At 39.6% G+C, this 19,197-nt stretch overlaps 1 protein-coding gene across 1 annotated transcript; it reads left to right on the forward strand.

The window, feature by feature from the left end:
• Window positions 1–14,419: 14,419 nt before the first annotated feature.
• Window positions 14,420–14,851, forward strand: LOC149192374 (uncharacterized). The gene has a single exon (XM_089406917.1). The coding sequence runs from the start codon at window positions 14,420–14,422 to the stop codon at window positions 14,849–14,851; it is 432 nt and encodes a 143-aa protein (XP_089263043.1).
• Window positions 14,852–19,197: the final 4,346 nt, after the last annotated feature.

Below are 19,197 nucleotides of genomic sequence, written 5' to 3' on the forward strand. Positions count from 1 at the left end.
TGAGTTTTGTTTGACAGATACACTACTGCCTATGCTGCTTCTCCCCATAAGATGTGAGACACATCTGCTTCATCCAACATTTCTCTTACCATTTTCAAGATTGGTCTGTTCTTTCTCTCCACTGCTCCATTTTGTTGTGGAATTCTATCCACTGAATACTTCCTCATGATGTCATGCACTTCACAAAATTATTCAAGCTCTCTTGAAGTGTACTCTCCTTCTTTGTCAGATCTTAAGCATTTTATCTTTAAGTCTTTCTCATTTTTTACTTGAGCTTTATTTTTTTTTAAATTCTTAAATGCTTTCGACTTTTCTTTTAAGAGCACAATCTAGGTGGCCCTGGTAAAATCATTAATGAGAAACATGAAATGCCTTTCTCCTTTTGGGATTTTTGCTCTAGTTGGGCCAAAAATATCTATGTGAATGAGCTCCAGTGGTCTAGATGAGGAGAAATATTTTGACTTGAAATGAGTCCTAGTTTGCTTTCCAAATTGGGACGACTTTCATATTGAGTTATGAGGCCTTGACAATCTTGGTAATCCTCTCACAGCTCCCATCCTATTAACTTTTATCAAACTGTCAAAATTCATATGGCCAAGCCTTTTGTGCCACAACTGTGATTTATTTGTTTTGCTTAAATAACAGTTAACCTTAGAATCTTCAAACACATATACATTATTGTGGGTTCTGATTTCTTTTCCCACCAACTTTTCATTCTTTGTGTTGTGGATCTCACAGTCCTTGGATTGAAAGGTCACATCATAGCCATTATCACAAATTTGTCTAACACTAAACATATTTTTCTTGAGACATTCCACATAAAGCACATTTAGTGCTTTTGTCTTTTGATCAAGACTGACTGTGCCTATACCATTAATTCTTGTTGGAGCAGTGTTTATGAAGGTGAGATCGTTTCCTTTGTCCTTTTCTTTTAGTGACATAAATTTTCTTTTATCCCCAATCATATGCTTGGAACAACCACTATCCACATACCATATTTTATCTTGATTATGGGTTGATAGAGCGAGTCCACACTGCATGCTCTTCTTAGTCTTTCGTTTCCAGCTCCCTTTATCCTTTTGGATAGATGCCTACCTAATATTTTGAAAATTAGATAGGTATTCAAACCTACTTCTGCACTCACTTGATTTGTGTCCAAAATTATTACATTTGAAGTATTTTACTTGGCTTAACAGGGGAGAGAATACATTTCAATCTCAGAGAAGAGAGTTTTTAGATCTAAATTTTTTATACTTATTATATCTAGAATTTTCAACTTTGATCCTTCTACAATCAACAACTTTATGTCCAAAGATATGACACTTATAACAATGACCATAAAATAAATGGGCATGCCTATTGTTGTAAGTCTTATGAGTTTGTGCATGAAGGTACCTTGGTTGACTGGTTTAATTTATTCATTCTCCATTGATGATCTCCTCTTTGCCTTGCTACTCTTTTTTCCTCGTTGATTCTCTCTTGATGCCTGTTTACACAACTCTGTGGTTCTTGGAATCCTATAGACCTAAAGTTTATCTTCTCCATAGAAGATTCTTGTGTCTTTGAGTATCCCAAACCTGTTTTGATTCCTGAGGGCCTTTGGCTATTTAGAATTTGATCTAGTTTCCTTGTGCCTTCTGCAAATTTTTCATTTAAACCCTTCTCAGTCTTTATTCCCTCAAGATCCATTCTTAGAGAGACAACCTCTGCCTCAAGACTCTGACAATTCTCTTACCATTCATGGATAAAGTCTTTAAGAACCCCTTCCTTTCGTATGGCCTCTTCTAGTTTACCTTTAAAAGACAAAATATCATCTTTGCATGTCTTTGAGATTGTTTCCTTCCTTAACTTGAGTAGCTCCTATTTTAATTTCTTATTCTCTTCTTCTAGTTTCTCACATGTTCCTTGTTTTTCTTCTAGTAAAAGTACTAAACTATCTTTGCTCTTGATAGATTCTTCAAATTTTTCTTTTTGATAAGAAAACTCCTCATTATCAAAGTTATGCGTACATTCTTCATCATGTTGTAGCTATTCCTCCAATTGCTTATTCTATTTCCTTGCCTTCTTTAACTCATCAAGAGAACTGATGAGTTCCCCTTCAAGCTCCACTAATCATTCTTATTCTTCTTCCTCTTTAGAGTCCATAATACTTTGTTTCTTGGAGTCTATTCCAAAATCCATAAGTAAATACTTATCCAAATCATCCTCCGAAGAGTTTTCACTGTCTAACTTTGGTGCTAAGCTATCCTCTTTGGAGTAGAACCCATTTTTCTTATAAAGCTTTTTCTTCTTATTTTTTTGAGTCTTGTTTCTAAATTTTTTATCATCTTCCTTTTCATCCTTTTCTTTATAAGGGAATTTGGACAAAAAAGGTCCAACTCTTCCACGGTCAAAACATTTAAATGGCAACTTCCCTTTATATTTTCCTGAGCCACACTTTAGTTTCCTAGCTAATTGAACCAACTCCTAATCAGATTCACAGCTGGAGCAGTCTTGATGATCTTTGTGCTGGCCTTTTTGGATACTTTGAATGTTTCTTCCTTAAGTTTAGACTTCTCTCTTCCTACTCCCATCTCATATGATGTGAGAATACCATGATGCTGGTCCATCTTGAGATCCTTTAAATTAGCCATTTCTTCAATAGCTAAGACTTTGGCATTAAATCTCATGGATGGAAATCTTAATATTTTCTGAACAAACATCTCTTCCCCTCTTCACCAAGTCCTCTAATCATATTGGTTACTTCATCAACTCTGAGGAAGTACTATGCTATTCGTTCATCTTCACTCATTCTCAAGCACTCAAACCTCATTCTGAAGGTTTGAAGTTTCACCTACTTGAATTTTTCATCCCCTTCATGACTATGATTAAGCTAAATTAAATTACCCACACTTCCTCAGTAGACTTACACGGCATAACTTATACAAGTTTTGATTGATTAAGACCAAAGAGAATGGAATTATTGTCTTTAGCATTATTTCCATATAATTTTTTACCATCTGCATCAACGGGAAGAATATCAAGCACATTGTAGTCTACTAACACTAAATTCCAAACATCTACTCCTATGGGCACAAGATATGCTTCCATCCTTACTTTCCAAAAGGCATAGTTTGTCCCATCAAAGACTGGTATTATACTTGAGTAATACTCTTGACTCTCTTTCCTAGACATAATCCCTTATATATCTACCTTCCAGTGGGTAGACTGCTCCTAAAGGAAACTTTCTGTGATACCAATGATTGGAATAAGGAATTACTAAGAGAGGGGGGGTGAATAAGTAATAGTGAGATTCTTGATTCTTTTTCTGAATATTCTTTCAGTCCTTTTTATTTTATGTTACTTATGAGAGAATTTATTCATAAAGAAAGTGAGCAGCAATTTTAAGCATTCATAGTTCATATAACCAATCACATGACCAACATACACATTTTGACACTGGTATTTTCATGTGGAAGTCCAAAGGGAAAAAGCCACCAAATTTTTGTTTGTTTATGATGTAATTTAAGCACCTACTTAATTACATCAGTTTGTTTGTGAGCACCCACTCATAGGAGGCACTGACCCCCTTAGGTTAGCAAGCACCAACTTGCCAAGAGGCACCAACCTCTTATGAATGCAGGCTCCAATTTTCTCTTGCCATTTTTATTCTATTTCATACAATTTTCAAACTAAAAAGAGAGGCATATACAACTATAAATAAAATACCAATCTGGTTGGTTGCAGTAACAACTTCTGCTCTCCGTCTACTACTATTACACAAAATTCCCTTGGTCTCATACAACTTCTCTTTACTAGCTACTCAAACCAACATATCCTCAACACTCTGCCTTCTGTCTCACAGGATCTCTGCTTCACTTCAATTCTTCTCTTGTTGCTCTTATTACAAGACAATCTCGGCTCTCACTACTCACATTGTTTTTCTTACAACACACTCTTGGCTCTCATTTCTTATGTTTCTCTCACTTCTCATCACTTTGGAAATACATACTTCCCCTACTTTTCTCGATGATGATCGAATGGTTTTGATCTTCTAACGCACACTGCACAATGTTGTCTTTGCTTCCTGTGTCCATACTACCCGAGTGTACCTCAATGTGGCTCCTCCTACTATTGTTGCGTCTGTTGGATGAACTATGTCAGTGAATTAAACACAGAAATGGGCTTTTGAGATCTTGTCTGACTCTCTGAGTAATTCTCCATACTAAGAATTTAATCTCATGTGGCCTGCACACTCTACTGTGACTTCCCATGATTATTTATTGCTCCAAAAAGCTTGAAAGTACTATGGAATGGACACATTGTTCCTCATTTAAAGCTTCCAGATGTGCAAGTGAAGAAGTTGATTGCTTTCTCCATTTATTTAGTTACTCTCTGTGATGTATTGTCCTCATTTCCTTGTCTCAGTGCCTTCTATAGATCTAGCCAACTCCATAAACCAACTCCGTTGATCTGCATTTAATATTCAACTTCCAACTCATTCATCTCTTTGAATCACTGTACTATTTCATCGAGGCCCCAACATATCGTAACTCAAATGAACAAATGTTACGATATTACATAGCTCTGATATCCTTATCCCCCTAGGCACTTAACTCCCTAAGCGTTTACTTTCTCATACAACTCGGCCTATGACCATCGACTTAGCTTACCACTGTAGTGTTATATTGGAACCCCTTTGTATCATAACTTCTTCAAAGTCTTGATTGCATCTTAGCTCCCTCTTTTTAGCCCTTGGTTCCTTTGGTCTCCATATGACCATGTGCCAGATAATATCGGAGCCCTCTTTATCATAAATTTTTCAAACACCATTTGCATAGGAGCTACTGTGTACTCATCCTCTGATATGCTGACCTCTAGTTTGCATCATGCCTACATCATTTCACCACATGGCGCCTTTTGAGTGGTGACCCGTGTCACCCTGATTTTCCCCAATGGGCCACTGAAAATGAAAAAACTGGTTGCCACGTGTCCATCATACTGTCATGTCATCCTGATGTTAGTTTCCACTGTAGCTTCTCGGAGCCATTACATGTCGCCATGTGTCCTACCAGAGGAGAGAGAAGAGGTCCTGATTAGCCTTGGTTTTGCAAGAAATTTCTTTATTAATTCTGCTAAGCATCCCTCTGTGCTTTAACAATATTGGCAATAATAAATATTGTAACTTATCATAATACAGATGTTAAGAATTTCTGATATTCCGATATGATCTAACCTACGATATGTTGATGACCTCTAGCTTCTGATATCACGATATTTCCTGCTTCGATATCTTCCCTCCGATTCTCCTATGATCCTATGCTTTAGGGTTGCCATATTCTCCACTCTCTGATTCAGCGTGCTCTAATGTTTCGATATTAGGTCCTAATGTGATCCAAGGTTCTGATATTCCGATCTCTGAAATAACCTACTCCGATGTGCTAACCTTCGATATTTCAACCTGATTAGGACTTCATGTCCCAGACTTTGGCATACCACAACTTTTGATCCAGGAGACCATTTTCAAACTTCAAGACACCGTTGGAAAGTTCTTTCAGAGAACTTTCCAGTGAAGAGGGTTTGATGTAGAATTTGATCCCATATTCTACCTATAAAACAACTGCAAAATCTTTGTCATTCTTTGCTCGTAGAATCCTGAAATCCCAACCACCATAGTCATTATTTTATGGCTTCTCAAGTAAGCCTGCTACTATGATGATTCTCTATAGAACACTGAAAAAATCATGGTATTCCTCTTAGACTCCTAATCACGATAGTCATTGTTTTATGTATTTTCAATAAGCCTACTACTATGATGATTCTCTACCATAAACCTGCAGCAACCATGGGTTTCCTCCTAGACTCCCAATCACCATGCTATTCTAGTTGATATCAATGCCAACACAATCACAACCACTAGCCATCCAATCACTGCCAACTGTCCAACACATATTTCTAACATTGGAACTTCCCTTTTGTCCCTATTTGATATCTTTATTAAATTATTACTTTTAATTTAAAATAATTTAAATCATCTCATTATTAATCGTAATGATGAGGAAGTGGCTATGGAGCATACATGCGTATTTTTTCTAACTAATCACTTCAAAAACAATAAATTAGAAATGTAATTATGTAATTGTTGTTCTTTGTTTATTTGTTTATTGTGCATATTAATCAACATCACTTTTTGAGAGCTACTTGTGAGTTGCTCCATACAAACTAATTCATGTTTAACATTTTTAAATTATTTAATCGTCAAAATATGGAAAATATAATAGATTCATAGTTGAAATTCGATTTCCATTTTTGATGTTGTGTTGTTGAATGTCTCCATCATCCACAAAATCGATATCCCATCTTTTATGTTTTGTTTTCCTTCTAGACAATCCATTTGAAGGTCTAAGAAGGTATTCCATGTCGATGGATCTCTTAGGATATCTAGTGGTGCAGTTTGTGAGCTCCTTGTCTGTTCCAATGCCAAATGCATAGGCATGGGGGATTGCTTCATATTTTGTTTACTATTGAGACATGCAAGTGAATTGATGGGGCCTTACATTTAATGGTTAACTCAGAAAATGATTGAACAAAGTTATGTGTTGAGTAACACTAGTAGCATAGAGGCATGTCAATAGTGTTTTTAGGTTGCTAGCTCAATGTTCCTCTGGTGCTTTTGGCCTACAATGATTTTCTTGTGTACATTTTTTAAATCTTTTTTTCGAGGTTGTTTTTCAAGAAATAGTCTAAGGGGGGTTGCAACGCATAACATGGATTTCCTTTGGCTTAGTTGCAATGCCAGCAAGATAGTTTCACCAAGAGTCTCGTGGGACTATTTAAATTGTGGTTACAACCAACGACAATGACAACAACGGTGAAATCAAGGAACTTGAAAGGAGCTTTCATTGTGCGGAGGAAGCGGTGAAATTAGGGAACTTGTGCATATTTTTCCTTGTGCGGAGCTTTTACTATGCAGATGAAACTTCCTCCGCACAGTGGAACCTCTACACAATAAAACGTAATAATATTAGTTGGACATATGTTCATCCCCCCATCCCCATGCCTATGTAAAGGACCTGCAACCCCCCCAACCCCATGGCCCTCGCCTACGTAAAGGACCTGCAACTGTGTCAATTTTCGTATCGTTGGGTAGAACAGTAGCATAACAATGTCAATGTCAGTGCTAGTGTGAGATCACTCGCCAACAAAATGGCCACTCACAAAATTAACTTTTTTTTAAATGAGTTGTCTGACACTAAAAAATACCAGAAAAAAAAACACCCTTCATCAAGGGAATTATGTCTCATTAGCGTTCCCTCAACCAATCGAAAATTAGAAAAATGTTTTTTAGAAAATTAGAAATTATTTTTCAAGTTACAGGAAAATAGAAATATTAAACATTTCCCTGAAACTTTGGTTAAAATTGCGAAAACACAACAAAATAATGCTAATCCAACGCATTTTTACCAATGAGGCAAATGTTGTAGTCCCTGGCAAGGCAAGGACTAATATGCTTCCATTCTTAAATAATGCAAAGCCAACACATTTTGACTGATGAGGCAAATGCTATAGTCCCTAGCAAGGCAATGAATAATATGTTTCATTTCCCTGAAACTTTGGTTACAATTGTAAAAACACAATGAAATAATGCAAAGTCGATGCATTTTGACCAATGAGGCAAATGCTATAGTCCCTGTCAATACAAGGACAAATATGTTTCCATTCTTAAATAATGCAAAGTCAATGCATGTTGATTGACAAAACAAATGCTATAATCCCTAACAAAGTAAAGACTAATATATTTCCATTCTTAATTAATTAAATATTAAAATTTTCATATATAAATCCAAAATTATCTCGCCTCAAATGAGCCACCCAAATCTTGTAAATCTTGTAAAAATAGATAGAGTACACTAATAAATAAAACTTACTAAAAACACATTAAAAACTAAATTTGTCTCCAAATTAAAATTAAAAACTCCTCGAAAGTTAGGAGGAAATTATAAGAGACATTTTTCAACACTTCACCTCAAATGAGCCACCCAAATCTTGTAAAAATAGATCAGAATTAGAATACACTAATAAATAAAACCTACTAAAAACACATTAAAAACTAAATTTGTCTCCAAATTAAAAGTAAAAACTCCTCGAAAGTTGGGAGGAAATTACAAGAGACATTTTTCAACACTAAGGGGAGAGAATTTGGATTCGAACCCACAATGGAATCCATCTTTTTATAACCAAAATTTGCAAGAAATTTCTCAAAATGTTATTCATTAAGTCTCATGGCCGAAAATTCTCCACAAAGAGCATAAATGAGTCATAAAGGTTTATAACTTTTATATCATATTAAATTTTATCGAAAAAAACCCATATTACAAATTTTATAAAATCTTTATTGTACCTTAAGTACCCCTGTACTTAGCAGTTTGCAAACACATTTAGTTGAGAACTTCAAAGTCATAGGTTTTGTCTGAACACTAGATATGGTTCACCATCATGTTCAATTTTTCCTTAAAAGGAATTTATTGGGTTACACTTTAGAGGTTCTATTGTGTTATCGAGTACTAATGATAAGGACATGGCTTGAAGAGTTGTACCATGGTACGTATCTATATATATATATTAATTAATTAATTAATTAAAGTAATATTTTTATTCTAAAAATAAAAATAACTATATTATGATAAATTATTTTATTGCGGTGGTGTTTTTCCCTTGTTTGGAGCCTAAATTTTGGTGTCTCTTGTGTCTTTGTGATCTTTATGTTTTGAACATTTGTATAATTGTTTGATGAAGAGAACAAAGGGTGGTGCTTGGAACTTGGGAGGAGGGCTCTGATGGCGCACTCGCGAAAAGGTCTCGGCTGAAGAACAACGTGTCGACTGCAGGATCGTCGCGGACAAGGGCATATTAGGGGTCTTTATTTTTTTACACGGTCTTATTACAGGTTTCGCTTCACCGTCGTGATCATAGATCCGGACTTTCTCTGTTACTGCACCCCCATTGGATTCTCCGCCTATCACTTTCGGTTGCCGATCTGGTGACAGCTATGGACGACTCTAGGGAGCTAGAGGCGGTGAACTACTCGGCGGATCCCTCGCCGGATAAGGTTATTTTTGGAAACCCTAGATTCACGACTCGCTCACAGTTTGTTGCATCCTCTTCTACTGCACCGGATCTACCGGATATTCCGCAGTACCCGCCCTCCGTCTCGTTGGCCGTCCACCGCACCTCTCAGGATTTTTCCGGAACCACCCCTATCGAATCGCCGCCATTCGAGGTTCCCCCACTCTCACCAGGCTCTCTGCAATTCCTGGCATCTCACACTCCCCTTTCGCCCTCTTTCGATCCGACCTCCCCCCCTCTCCTCTCGATTCCCTCTCCACCTCCTCCGGATCCCCCTGCATCATACCTCCCACATTCGGGAGCTCGACCCTCCGGCTGTTTCGAAACCCCCGCTGTCAAATTTAAGCCTGCAAAATCCCCATCGCTGGAAGGTATTACCAACCCCCTGGTCGACCACCCCTCGGCTCCTCGCACCGGCAAAAAGAAGATCAAGTGCATTAAGTCTACAACAAAGGACATTACCATAAAGTTTGACGAATCAAAGCCTCTCGGCGGACTCATAGACATGGCCAACACGGTATTGGTAGGGCATGTCAGGGGAAGGACATACTCGGCGAAGCGGCTCAATCTGTGGGTAAAGGAGATCTGGGGTGGGGTATTATCCGACCTTCCTGCGGTCCATGTTCTCCCTAGAGGATGGTTTTCCCTTCAGTTCTCCAAGGAAAGCCATACCAATCTGGTATTGGGCAGATACTGGCATATAGAAATGGCACCGGTCCTCCTCAAGAGATGGAATCCCCTCTTTGACCCAAAGCGCGAACAGCTCGGAGCCGGTCCAATTTGGGTGCGCCTGCCAGGTCTCCAATTGCCTTTCTGGGCTGAAGAAGTCTTCATTAGAATTGGCAATGCCCTGGGGACATATCTGGATTACGATCGCACATATGTTGAATCTGGGAACCGAACCCTTGCAAGAATTTTGGTCCATCTAGACACTCGTGATGGACTCGAGGAACAGATCACGCTTCAGTGGGGAAGGTGCATCAGAGTACAGTTACTTGACTACAAAGGAGTTCCTTTCCGTTGCAGAAGATGTCACAAAGTGGGACATCTAGCGAAGGACTGTCCTCTCAACAAGAAAGCTGATGAATCACCGAGGGCAACCCTGGCTCCAACCAGAACGGCATCTCCTGTCACTGCTCGACCTACCTCTTCGGGTCCGCCCTCGGCGACTATCTCTCCTGTGGTCAATCCGGGACTACGCCAACCCTCTCCGCCAAGAACCAGGGCTCGCTTGGCGGCAGAAGCGGGTATGGTCTCTGGCACTCTATCCCCTCCTTGTCAATTCTATTGATGATATGTTTGAATGTGGATCCTCCTCACAGACCTCCATGGCTCACTGTGCACTATCATCCCCCTCCCTGATCTACACTGATCCCATCATAGCCACCTCCATCCCGATGTCTAGCGCCTCCCCCTCTCCTTTGGAATCCTCCCCTCCACATTCATACTTCCTTCAGTCTAGATCTCTAGCCAAAGATCCCTCCACCAAGCACTCGGGTCTGGGCATTGCGGTACCAGAGGGGGGAACCGTGAATATCAGAGGACGCAAATCCCACCTATCTAAGGCTATAAAACAAGCCGGCGCAGAGGTTGTATCCGACAAGCAATCCACCATTGACGGGGTCCTTAGAGCAGGACACACCCCGAGAGGTGTTCCCCCATGAAGTGCCTGTCCTATAACTGCAGAGGATTGGCTAGTTCCTCCAAGAAACTAGCCATGAAGTGGCTCATTGAAACTGAGCCTCTCGATATCATTATGCTACAGGAGACCCTCTGCTCCGCAGATCAGATCACCCGTGCAATGCAAGCATTGACCCCTGGCTGGAACTACGTTGCTATTGATGCCGCTGGCCGATCTGGAGGTTTGGCCATTGGTACAAACCCTCCCTCTATCAAGGTGGACTCGACTTGGGGAGGTACAGGTTTCCTGGGACTTGACATATTCTCCACTGATCTGGGTATGAACCTCCGTATTATCAATGTATATGCCCCATGCACCCAGAGAGAATCGTTCTGGCAACATTTTCTACATCTCTCCATAACAAGTGAAGACCGGGTTATTATTGGAGGAGACCTTAATTTTTCTCTAGGCTTCAGGGAATCTTGGGGTTCGTCTGCACAAATTGACTCCATCTCAGACTACATGACTAACCTTCTCGAGCGTACAAATCTTATTGATATTCCCATGCAGAAAATTCTTCCCACTTGGAGGAACAGAAGGGTTGGGGAAGCTGCACTAGCTTGTAGACTAGACAGATTCCTTATGAAGGAGACACTCCTTCAGCGACTGCAGCTATACAAACAATGGGTTGGCTCGGGGGGTTTGTCGGATCACTCCCCTATATACCTGGAGATCCAGGGCCCCTTCAAAAAACCCAAGGCTCCCTTCAAATTTAATTATACCTGGCTGAAGGACCCATCCTATGTCAAGATGATTTCTGAATACTGGTCCTCACACCCTATCAGAGGCACAGAATCACTTGCTAAAGGATTCTGCAGGAACCTCTCTGAGATCAAACATATATCTATTGTTTGGGCAAAGGAGAAACAAGCTCGAGATATTGCTCAGCTTACCCATATTGAGGCTGAGTTATCCTCACTCACCGACGAGAGGGGCTTGGGGTTCATATCAGCAGCAGACAAATGCCGGTTAATTGCTCTGGAGAATCAAAAAGCAAAGATCCTCAATGAGAGAGAGGAATCCATCAGACTGAGGAGTAGGGCATTATGGATTCAAGCAGGGGATGAAAACTCGAAGTTCTTCCACAGCTTCACCAAAGGTATAAAAGCATCTAATACTATCTGGAAGCTCCCTACCCCTGATGGTGGAACTGCAGACACTTTTAACAAGCTCGCACACTTGGGCATCTCACATTTCAGGGATCTATACAAGTGTCCCCACGAAGTAAATTTGCCAGATATCATCAATGTGGAAAATCACTTCCCGAGATTTGTGGAGGAGGATGACGAGGAGGCTCTTAATGATCCAGTTACCGCGGAGGAGCTGGAAGGCGTTCTGAAATGGTTCAAAAAAGATAAGAGCCCCGGCCCGGATGGATGGACCATCGAATTCTATTTAGCCTTCTATGATGTTCTGGGACAGGATCTACTGGACGTAGTCGAGGAGAGCAGAACCACAGGATCCATTTATCATGCCATCAACTCTACCTTCATTGCTCTCATACCAAAATCTGATTCACCTGAATCCTTCAATGACTACAGACCAATCTCCCTGTGCAATTGCCTCTACAAAATCATCTCAAAGACAATTGTGAATCGTCTTAGACCTATCCTCTCTAGATCCATTGCCCCGCAACAATTTGCTTTCCTCGAATCTAGGCAGATTCATGAGGCCATTGGCCTGGCACAAGAAGCCATACACTCCATATGGTCCAGACACCTAAAGGCCATCCTCCTCAAAATCGACCTCTCCAAAGCCTTTGACTGGGTCAGCTGGCTCTATATTAAAATGATCCTCATCCACCTGGGTTTTCCCCACTCCTTCATATCATGGATCATGGCCTGTATATCATACCCTACATTCAACATTCTCATAAATGGATCGGCCTCCCCCTTTTTTCACTCTGAGAGAGGACTGAGACAGGGCTGCCCTCTATCTCCTCTGCTTTTCCTATTGGTCATGGAAGGACTTAGCCGCCTCATGGACTCTGCCAAGAGATCTGGAGATATCCGGGGCCTTCGCATATCCGATCATTGCTCTCTCACTCACCTGCTCTTCGTGGACGATGTTCTCATCATACTTGATGGCAGTATTCGTGACTCTCGAACCTTCTCAAAGATCCTGCAACTCTTCTCTGCTGCAACTGGTATGTTACCAAATCAGTTGAAATCAACCATCAGCTGCACCAATACTTCGGTACAAGAATCTCAGCTAGCCCTACAAGCTTTCCCCTACAATGCGCACCCTCTAGACAGAGGCCTCAAATACTTGGGCTTCAATCTGAAGCCTACCTGTCAAAGAATAGCTGATTGGGTCTGGTTGGTTGCCAAATTGGAAAAAAGACTCTCAGGCTGGAGCTTTAGGTTCCTCTCTAGGGCTGGCAGACTGGTGCTCATCAAATCCGTATTAGAGGCTACACCGGTTTTCTGGATGGCACTAGCATGGATACCAAGGAATATCCTAGGACGACTACAGCAGCTATGCAACCGTTACCTCTGGAATGGAAATCAGGACAAAAGAATGTTTGCTTGGATAAGCTGGAAGAAGATCTCTTTGCCCAAAAAATGGGGCGGTTGGGGTCTCAAAGACCTCCCTGATTTCGCTAGGGCACTTGCTGCCAAGATGGGATGGACCCTATTAACTAGTCAAAATCTTTGGGCGCATGTGTCCTATCACAAATACATCTGGCCCCAGGATATAATGGATTGGGCTAGATTACCATCTTGGTCATCGAAGGGATGCTCATCAATCTGGAAGGCTCTGATACACTCCCTTCCCCTCATCCGAGATAACCTTGTATGGAGAATTAATGATGGGTCGCTGGGCAGGATTGGCTTGGACCCGTGGATCAATTGTGGGGGCAGGCACACCCTCACCCGCGACCTCATTACACATCTTCATAATCGGAATATTCGAAATTTCGTCCATATTGCAGATCAACAGTGCATGGACATTTTTTCACAAGCTTGGAAATCTGCTCAGCAGCTCGATCTCCCCCTGCAGTGGCATCAGAAATGGAGTGATTACATTCGTGCCTTGGTTGAATCCCATATCCGCATCAAACAAGGACCTGACGAACTCATATGGAGCAAGGTGGATCATGGTATATACGCACCCAAATATGGCTACAGAGACATTACTCACAGGATACCTGATACCCTGCCCTCGTGGTGGCATAACATTTGGAAATTAAACGCCCCTCCCTGCTCCAGATTATTTTTCTGGTGTGCCCTCAAAGGCATCGTCCCCATGGGCGAATACCTCACTCACAGAGCCGTCTTCGGTCCCACCTGGTGTATATTCTGTAAGACGGCATCCGAAACCTCAAACCACATTCTCCTCCATTGTCCGGTTGTTCACGCTCTTTGGAACAATATCTGCACTCACCTGGGCATAGCGAGGATCTGGAATGGAGATGATCTCACCGGTGCATGGTCCACCTGGACCCAATGCCACCCGGGCACCAAGCTACAAAACCTCCCCCTCGTGGCATCCTGACACACTTGGCTTGTGCGGAACCGTGTCATATTCGAGGAACAGGCTGTAAATTGGCCTCAGATTGAAGCGAAAATCCTCGCTGCATACTATGAATTACCTAACCCTCCCCCCACTCGAACCAGGATGATTCGGGCGATGCCTGCCATTGATAAATCGACCCCATGGTTCTTCGATGGGGCAGCAAATCAAACGGGGTGTGGAGGTGGATTTATACTACATATAAATGAACAACACAGATTCCTTGTAAAAATGGGATTTGGCACAGGATCGAATAATTACGCTGAACTATCTGCCATTCGAAATCTAATGCATTTCGCATTATCTCATCAGTGCACAAATCTGAATATATTTGGGGATTCTATGGTGGTTGTGAACTGGATCAATAATGACTCCACATGTCATTCACACACTCTCAGCAATTTATTATATGATGCACACACTCTCAAAGCTGCATTTAATTATTTCTCCTGTTTACACATTTACAGAGAACATAACTGTGAGGCTGACAAACTATCCAAAGAGGCCTCGGTACTTCCCAGAGGCGAATGGCTAATTGTGGAGCAGTAGGGGACTGAAGAACACAGGTTTTATCATAGACCATATATCGATCACAGAGATCAGCGGGAAAATAGTCCCGATAGACGACAGTAGCGAAGCATTTTTGTCATGATGAACTGTACATAATAATGGATGATATTTTGTATGCAAATGGATCCTATGCGATCTCCAACAGGCTAAAACAGTCAGACACATATATGTATTTCCTTTTTTTGCAACATGATCTGATCAACACCCTGCGAGGTGATTTTGAATGAACATCACAGCAATGCCAAGGGCATCTACTATATGTAATTTTCTAAATTTTTAAATGAAAATTACTGATTTTTCCAGTGGAAAAAAAGATAAATTATTTTATTGCATAATTAGATTTTGTGTATATATTTTTTTTTTAATATTTATATAATAAATTAATGTTTTCATTCAAAATTATTGTATTAAAAGTAAGAATGCATTTTATAGTTTAATATGATGGAATATAGGTAAGAAATGTTTACATGTCAATTTTAAAAATATATAATGTTTATAATAAACAAAAATAATGTGCACATGTAAGCATGTGAAAGAGAGATTTGATATATACACGTAATATAAAAATTATTAAATAGAGAAATAAAAAGAGAGATTTATAGTTATAAAAATAGAAATAATATTAATACAATATGTTATGTCTTAATATTACTACCTTTCTCTTCATTTTAACCTAAATTCATTTTAAATAATCAAAAAAATTATAATATTTCTCTATATTTAATAAATTTGAACTTAAGATGGATTTATGCTAGCAAGAATTTACAAAGTAAAAATTATTACGATGAATACCAACCAACTTTATATTATACATAAGTAAAACTAAAAAATGTGAAAATGTCAAAGTTGAGTAAAATTTGTTAAATTTAACTATCTTAAAAAGTCACAATGCATCATGTAGGTTGGGTTCACACGTAAATGGTCTAAGTAAGCATTAGTTAATATTTTCATATCACAAAGTTTAGTTAATCTAATTTTTTTTCCCAAGAAAAAAACAATAATTTTATTTATAAAAATAAGAAAAATTACATTTTGTATATACGCAAATGAAGTGTGTAATCAAGAAAAAGATACTCGGATCCGAGAAAAGGGCACAAATATACCAGTTCCTCCAACAGAGAAACTACAAGATTACAATATTTACCCTAGGGGTCCAGACAAAAACCCTACAAAGGAAAACCCTAAAACCCAAACAAACTAGCTCCAAACAGGCAAACTTTAAGGCCAAAACCCCTGACAAAAAACATGATAGAGAACAATCCAAAGAGAAACAAATAGGGCCCAAAATTCCCACATACATAACCCAAGAGTTACAAAAATTACTTGGGCTAATTTAACCCAAAGACAGACAAGAAAGTTGTAACACGTTGATTTTCCATGTAAATGAAATAAAACCAAGGTCATGGGACATGTATTCCAAGCTAAATGTTGGGAAAACATTATAGTGGGCATTATTTATAGTTGATTAATTGCTATGGAAATTGACAAATATATTGGCAAAGGAAAAGAGGCAATAAATGACACTTAGTTATGAAAATAAAGGAAAATAGGAGAAAAGGAAGGTGAAGAGACACAACTTTGCATGCGAGGGAAATTAGAGGGAAAATGAAGGAAAATGAAGAAAAAGGAGACATCAATCATAAAAAGACATCAAAGAATCAATTCACAACTTTTTTCAATTTAGTTTTGGCTCTCTTCTTCCATACTCTTACACTCTTGCATACTTAGATCATTCTTGGAGCATCCTAGCATTCACTTGGACTTGAAGAAAGCAAGCAACAAACAAACAAGGAATAGGAGAACAGTGGAAAATAAGGATGGATCAATAGCTATAGCAGGGATACTTTGCAGGTAATAGGTTGCATGTGGGATTTCCTTATTGGTTTCTGAATTCATGGTACTTGCATGTGGTTCCTTGGTTATTTTTTTGTCATTGGCATGAGATTTGCCTGGATTGACAGTGATTTTAGCCTTACCTTTCCATTTCCTGGATAGCCATGGTGTGTGGTACCTTATGTTGGTTTAAGCTTTGGATGGTTGATAGACTTTGGATCCTAGTGAGGTGGTCTCAATAAATTCCCAAGGGTCAAGGGTGGAGATGGGATTTCTCCTAGAACTCTTGAAATATGGATGGAGACAGGAAAATTCCTTTGGATGTGGTGAAGAAATTTGGAGGCATCCAAGCTTGTTTTGGTGTTAGTGATTTCTAGATTAGTTAGGTGAAGTCACTGTGGTTGAGGGTTGAGGTGGTTTGGCCTTTAGAAGCCCTGGTTGGTTTAATTTTGGTTTAACCCATATGATCCTGCATTTATGCTTGGAATATGGCACGGGGTTGATTAGCTGAAAGAGAGATTTAGTTCAACCCAATCTATGGTCAAGTGGTACTTGGAAGTCCCTCACTTGGTTAGCTTTTACATATGTTTATATAGGTTATTTTCTTATTGTGATTGATGAGCACTTGTTTTGGTTATTATATTGGTCTTGTCGTTGATTTGTTATGGATTCTATGTTGGTTATATGTTGGTTATATGCATGGTTATATGATGTGTGGTTACTATGGACTTGTTCATGATTCGATAAGTTATTGAATGGTTGATGAATGCATGAGCTAACAAGTGTTGTTACAATTATCTTAAGAGGACATTGGACCTTCTTGACAATTCTTTGATGTAGTTTAGAAGTTTATAATCAAATATGAATTCATGAGCTATAGCTTCTATGTTTATCATATGTTTGATGAAATGTCTATCATGTATTAGGAATGTCTAGGTAAATATCTTGCTCAAGCTTTGATTGTTTAGCATTGGTATCATCATTATCATGATTCTGGAAAGTTACATGTAGTTCTAGGTAGTGATATGGAGGCTATCTTGAAAAAGTGGCACAGATCTCATGACTGCATGCACAAAATAGGGGATTTTGGGTCATAACTGCATGGATACAGGCTTGTGGGTGTAGTTATAACCTCCCAACTGCATGCATGAAGTGTTATGGGTGTGGTTTGGGAGTAAACCTAGTGAAAAAGAGTTCCAACTCAGGGATTGATCACCTGGGGTGGTTGGTAAGCTCCTGAGTGATCTATAGTCCCTGAGGGATTTCATTTTACTTTTGGTTTGTAGGCCCTACCTCCATAACTGGAACTTGGAGGTCAGATCATATCATAGTGACACTCGGCTCATGTTTACCTTGCAGAACTTGTAAAAGTGGGTAAATGTGGGAGGAGGTGTTACAAGATGGTATCATAGCTTCCAAGTTCAAACACTTGGATTGGATGGGCTAAATGTGATTGTTATGCATGCATGTTAGTTATCAATGTGTTTGTTATGCATGCATTGTTATGGTTATGATTATGATATTTATGTATGAATTGATATGTTTGTGATATTGTATCATGCTAATATAGATTGGCATGTGAAGATGCTATACCCTCCCCTAAGATACACTGAGGTATTATTTGATTATGTCTTATATTTGGTTTATCTAACATGGTATGTTTGCAGGAAATAGAATATCATAGATGAAGAATAGAGTGGTGGATTATAGTTCACATGACTCCCCTTACAGGCATGATGTGAAATCAGTGGAATGGGAAAGGTCAGTTGAGCAATAAGGAGAAGAGTATTCTCTTGATCTAGCAGATACACTGAGGAGTTTTAGGGAAGATATCAGAAGTTGCAAGGTAGATAATGAAAAGTTAATTGAGGCATAGGAAATTCTTGCCAGAGCTCAAGAAAAGCAAGAAAAATTTAATGCACTCATCCTTAAGAGCCTTTTGGATTTGCAAAAGCAGGGACAGTTGGGGAACAATCATGGAGATAGACATGAGGAGAGGACCAATGGGGCATATGGTAGCACTGTTGGCTCAGTTGGGCTTGACCTAGGTTCGGCTTGTACTTCGTAGCAACAAAACCCTTAGACACTGGCCCTTTCGGCAAGGACCCACAAGTGGGTCGAAATCTCACCCAAGGTGGCTATGGGTGGTTACAGAACCAGGTTTCTGTAACCGTGAGGGACTGCGCGGAGTGGCTCTTAACTTCACTTTTCTATACTTTAATTATCCTTCTAACATTCATAACATTACTACACAGTGTATCCTAACTACAGACGTTTTCACATTCATTTAAAATAAACACATCACATAACAATAACAATTGCTGAATTGAGGCTTCTGTGATCCATAATAGTTGAAAGAATACCTTCGGCCTAAATCACATGTAGACAAACATTTGTCGACGCGTTTCAAACCAACTAGTGTGGTTCATCGTCAGGACAAGTTGAAGAAATAGATCCAGCTTAGCATGAGAAATAGTCTGAGCAGAGTCTCC

Source organism: Pinus tabuliformis, chromosome 2_2 (assembly GCF_031772625.1).
Source record: "Pinus tabuliformis cultivar Carrire ecotype Pingquan chromosome 2_2, CPIR1, whole genome shotgun sequence".
In the NCBI taxonomy this organism is placed as follows: Eukaryota; Viridiplantae; Streptophyta; class Pinopsida; order Pinales; family Pinaceae; genus Pinus; species Pinus tabuliformis.

Excerpts from the sequence above, each read along its gene's own strand:
- LOC149192374 (XM_089406917.1), top strand. The coding sequence starts at position 14,420 with ATGCCTGCCATTGATAAATCGACCCCATGGTTCTTCGATGGGGCAGCA.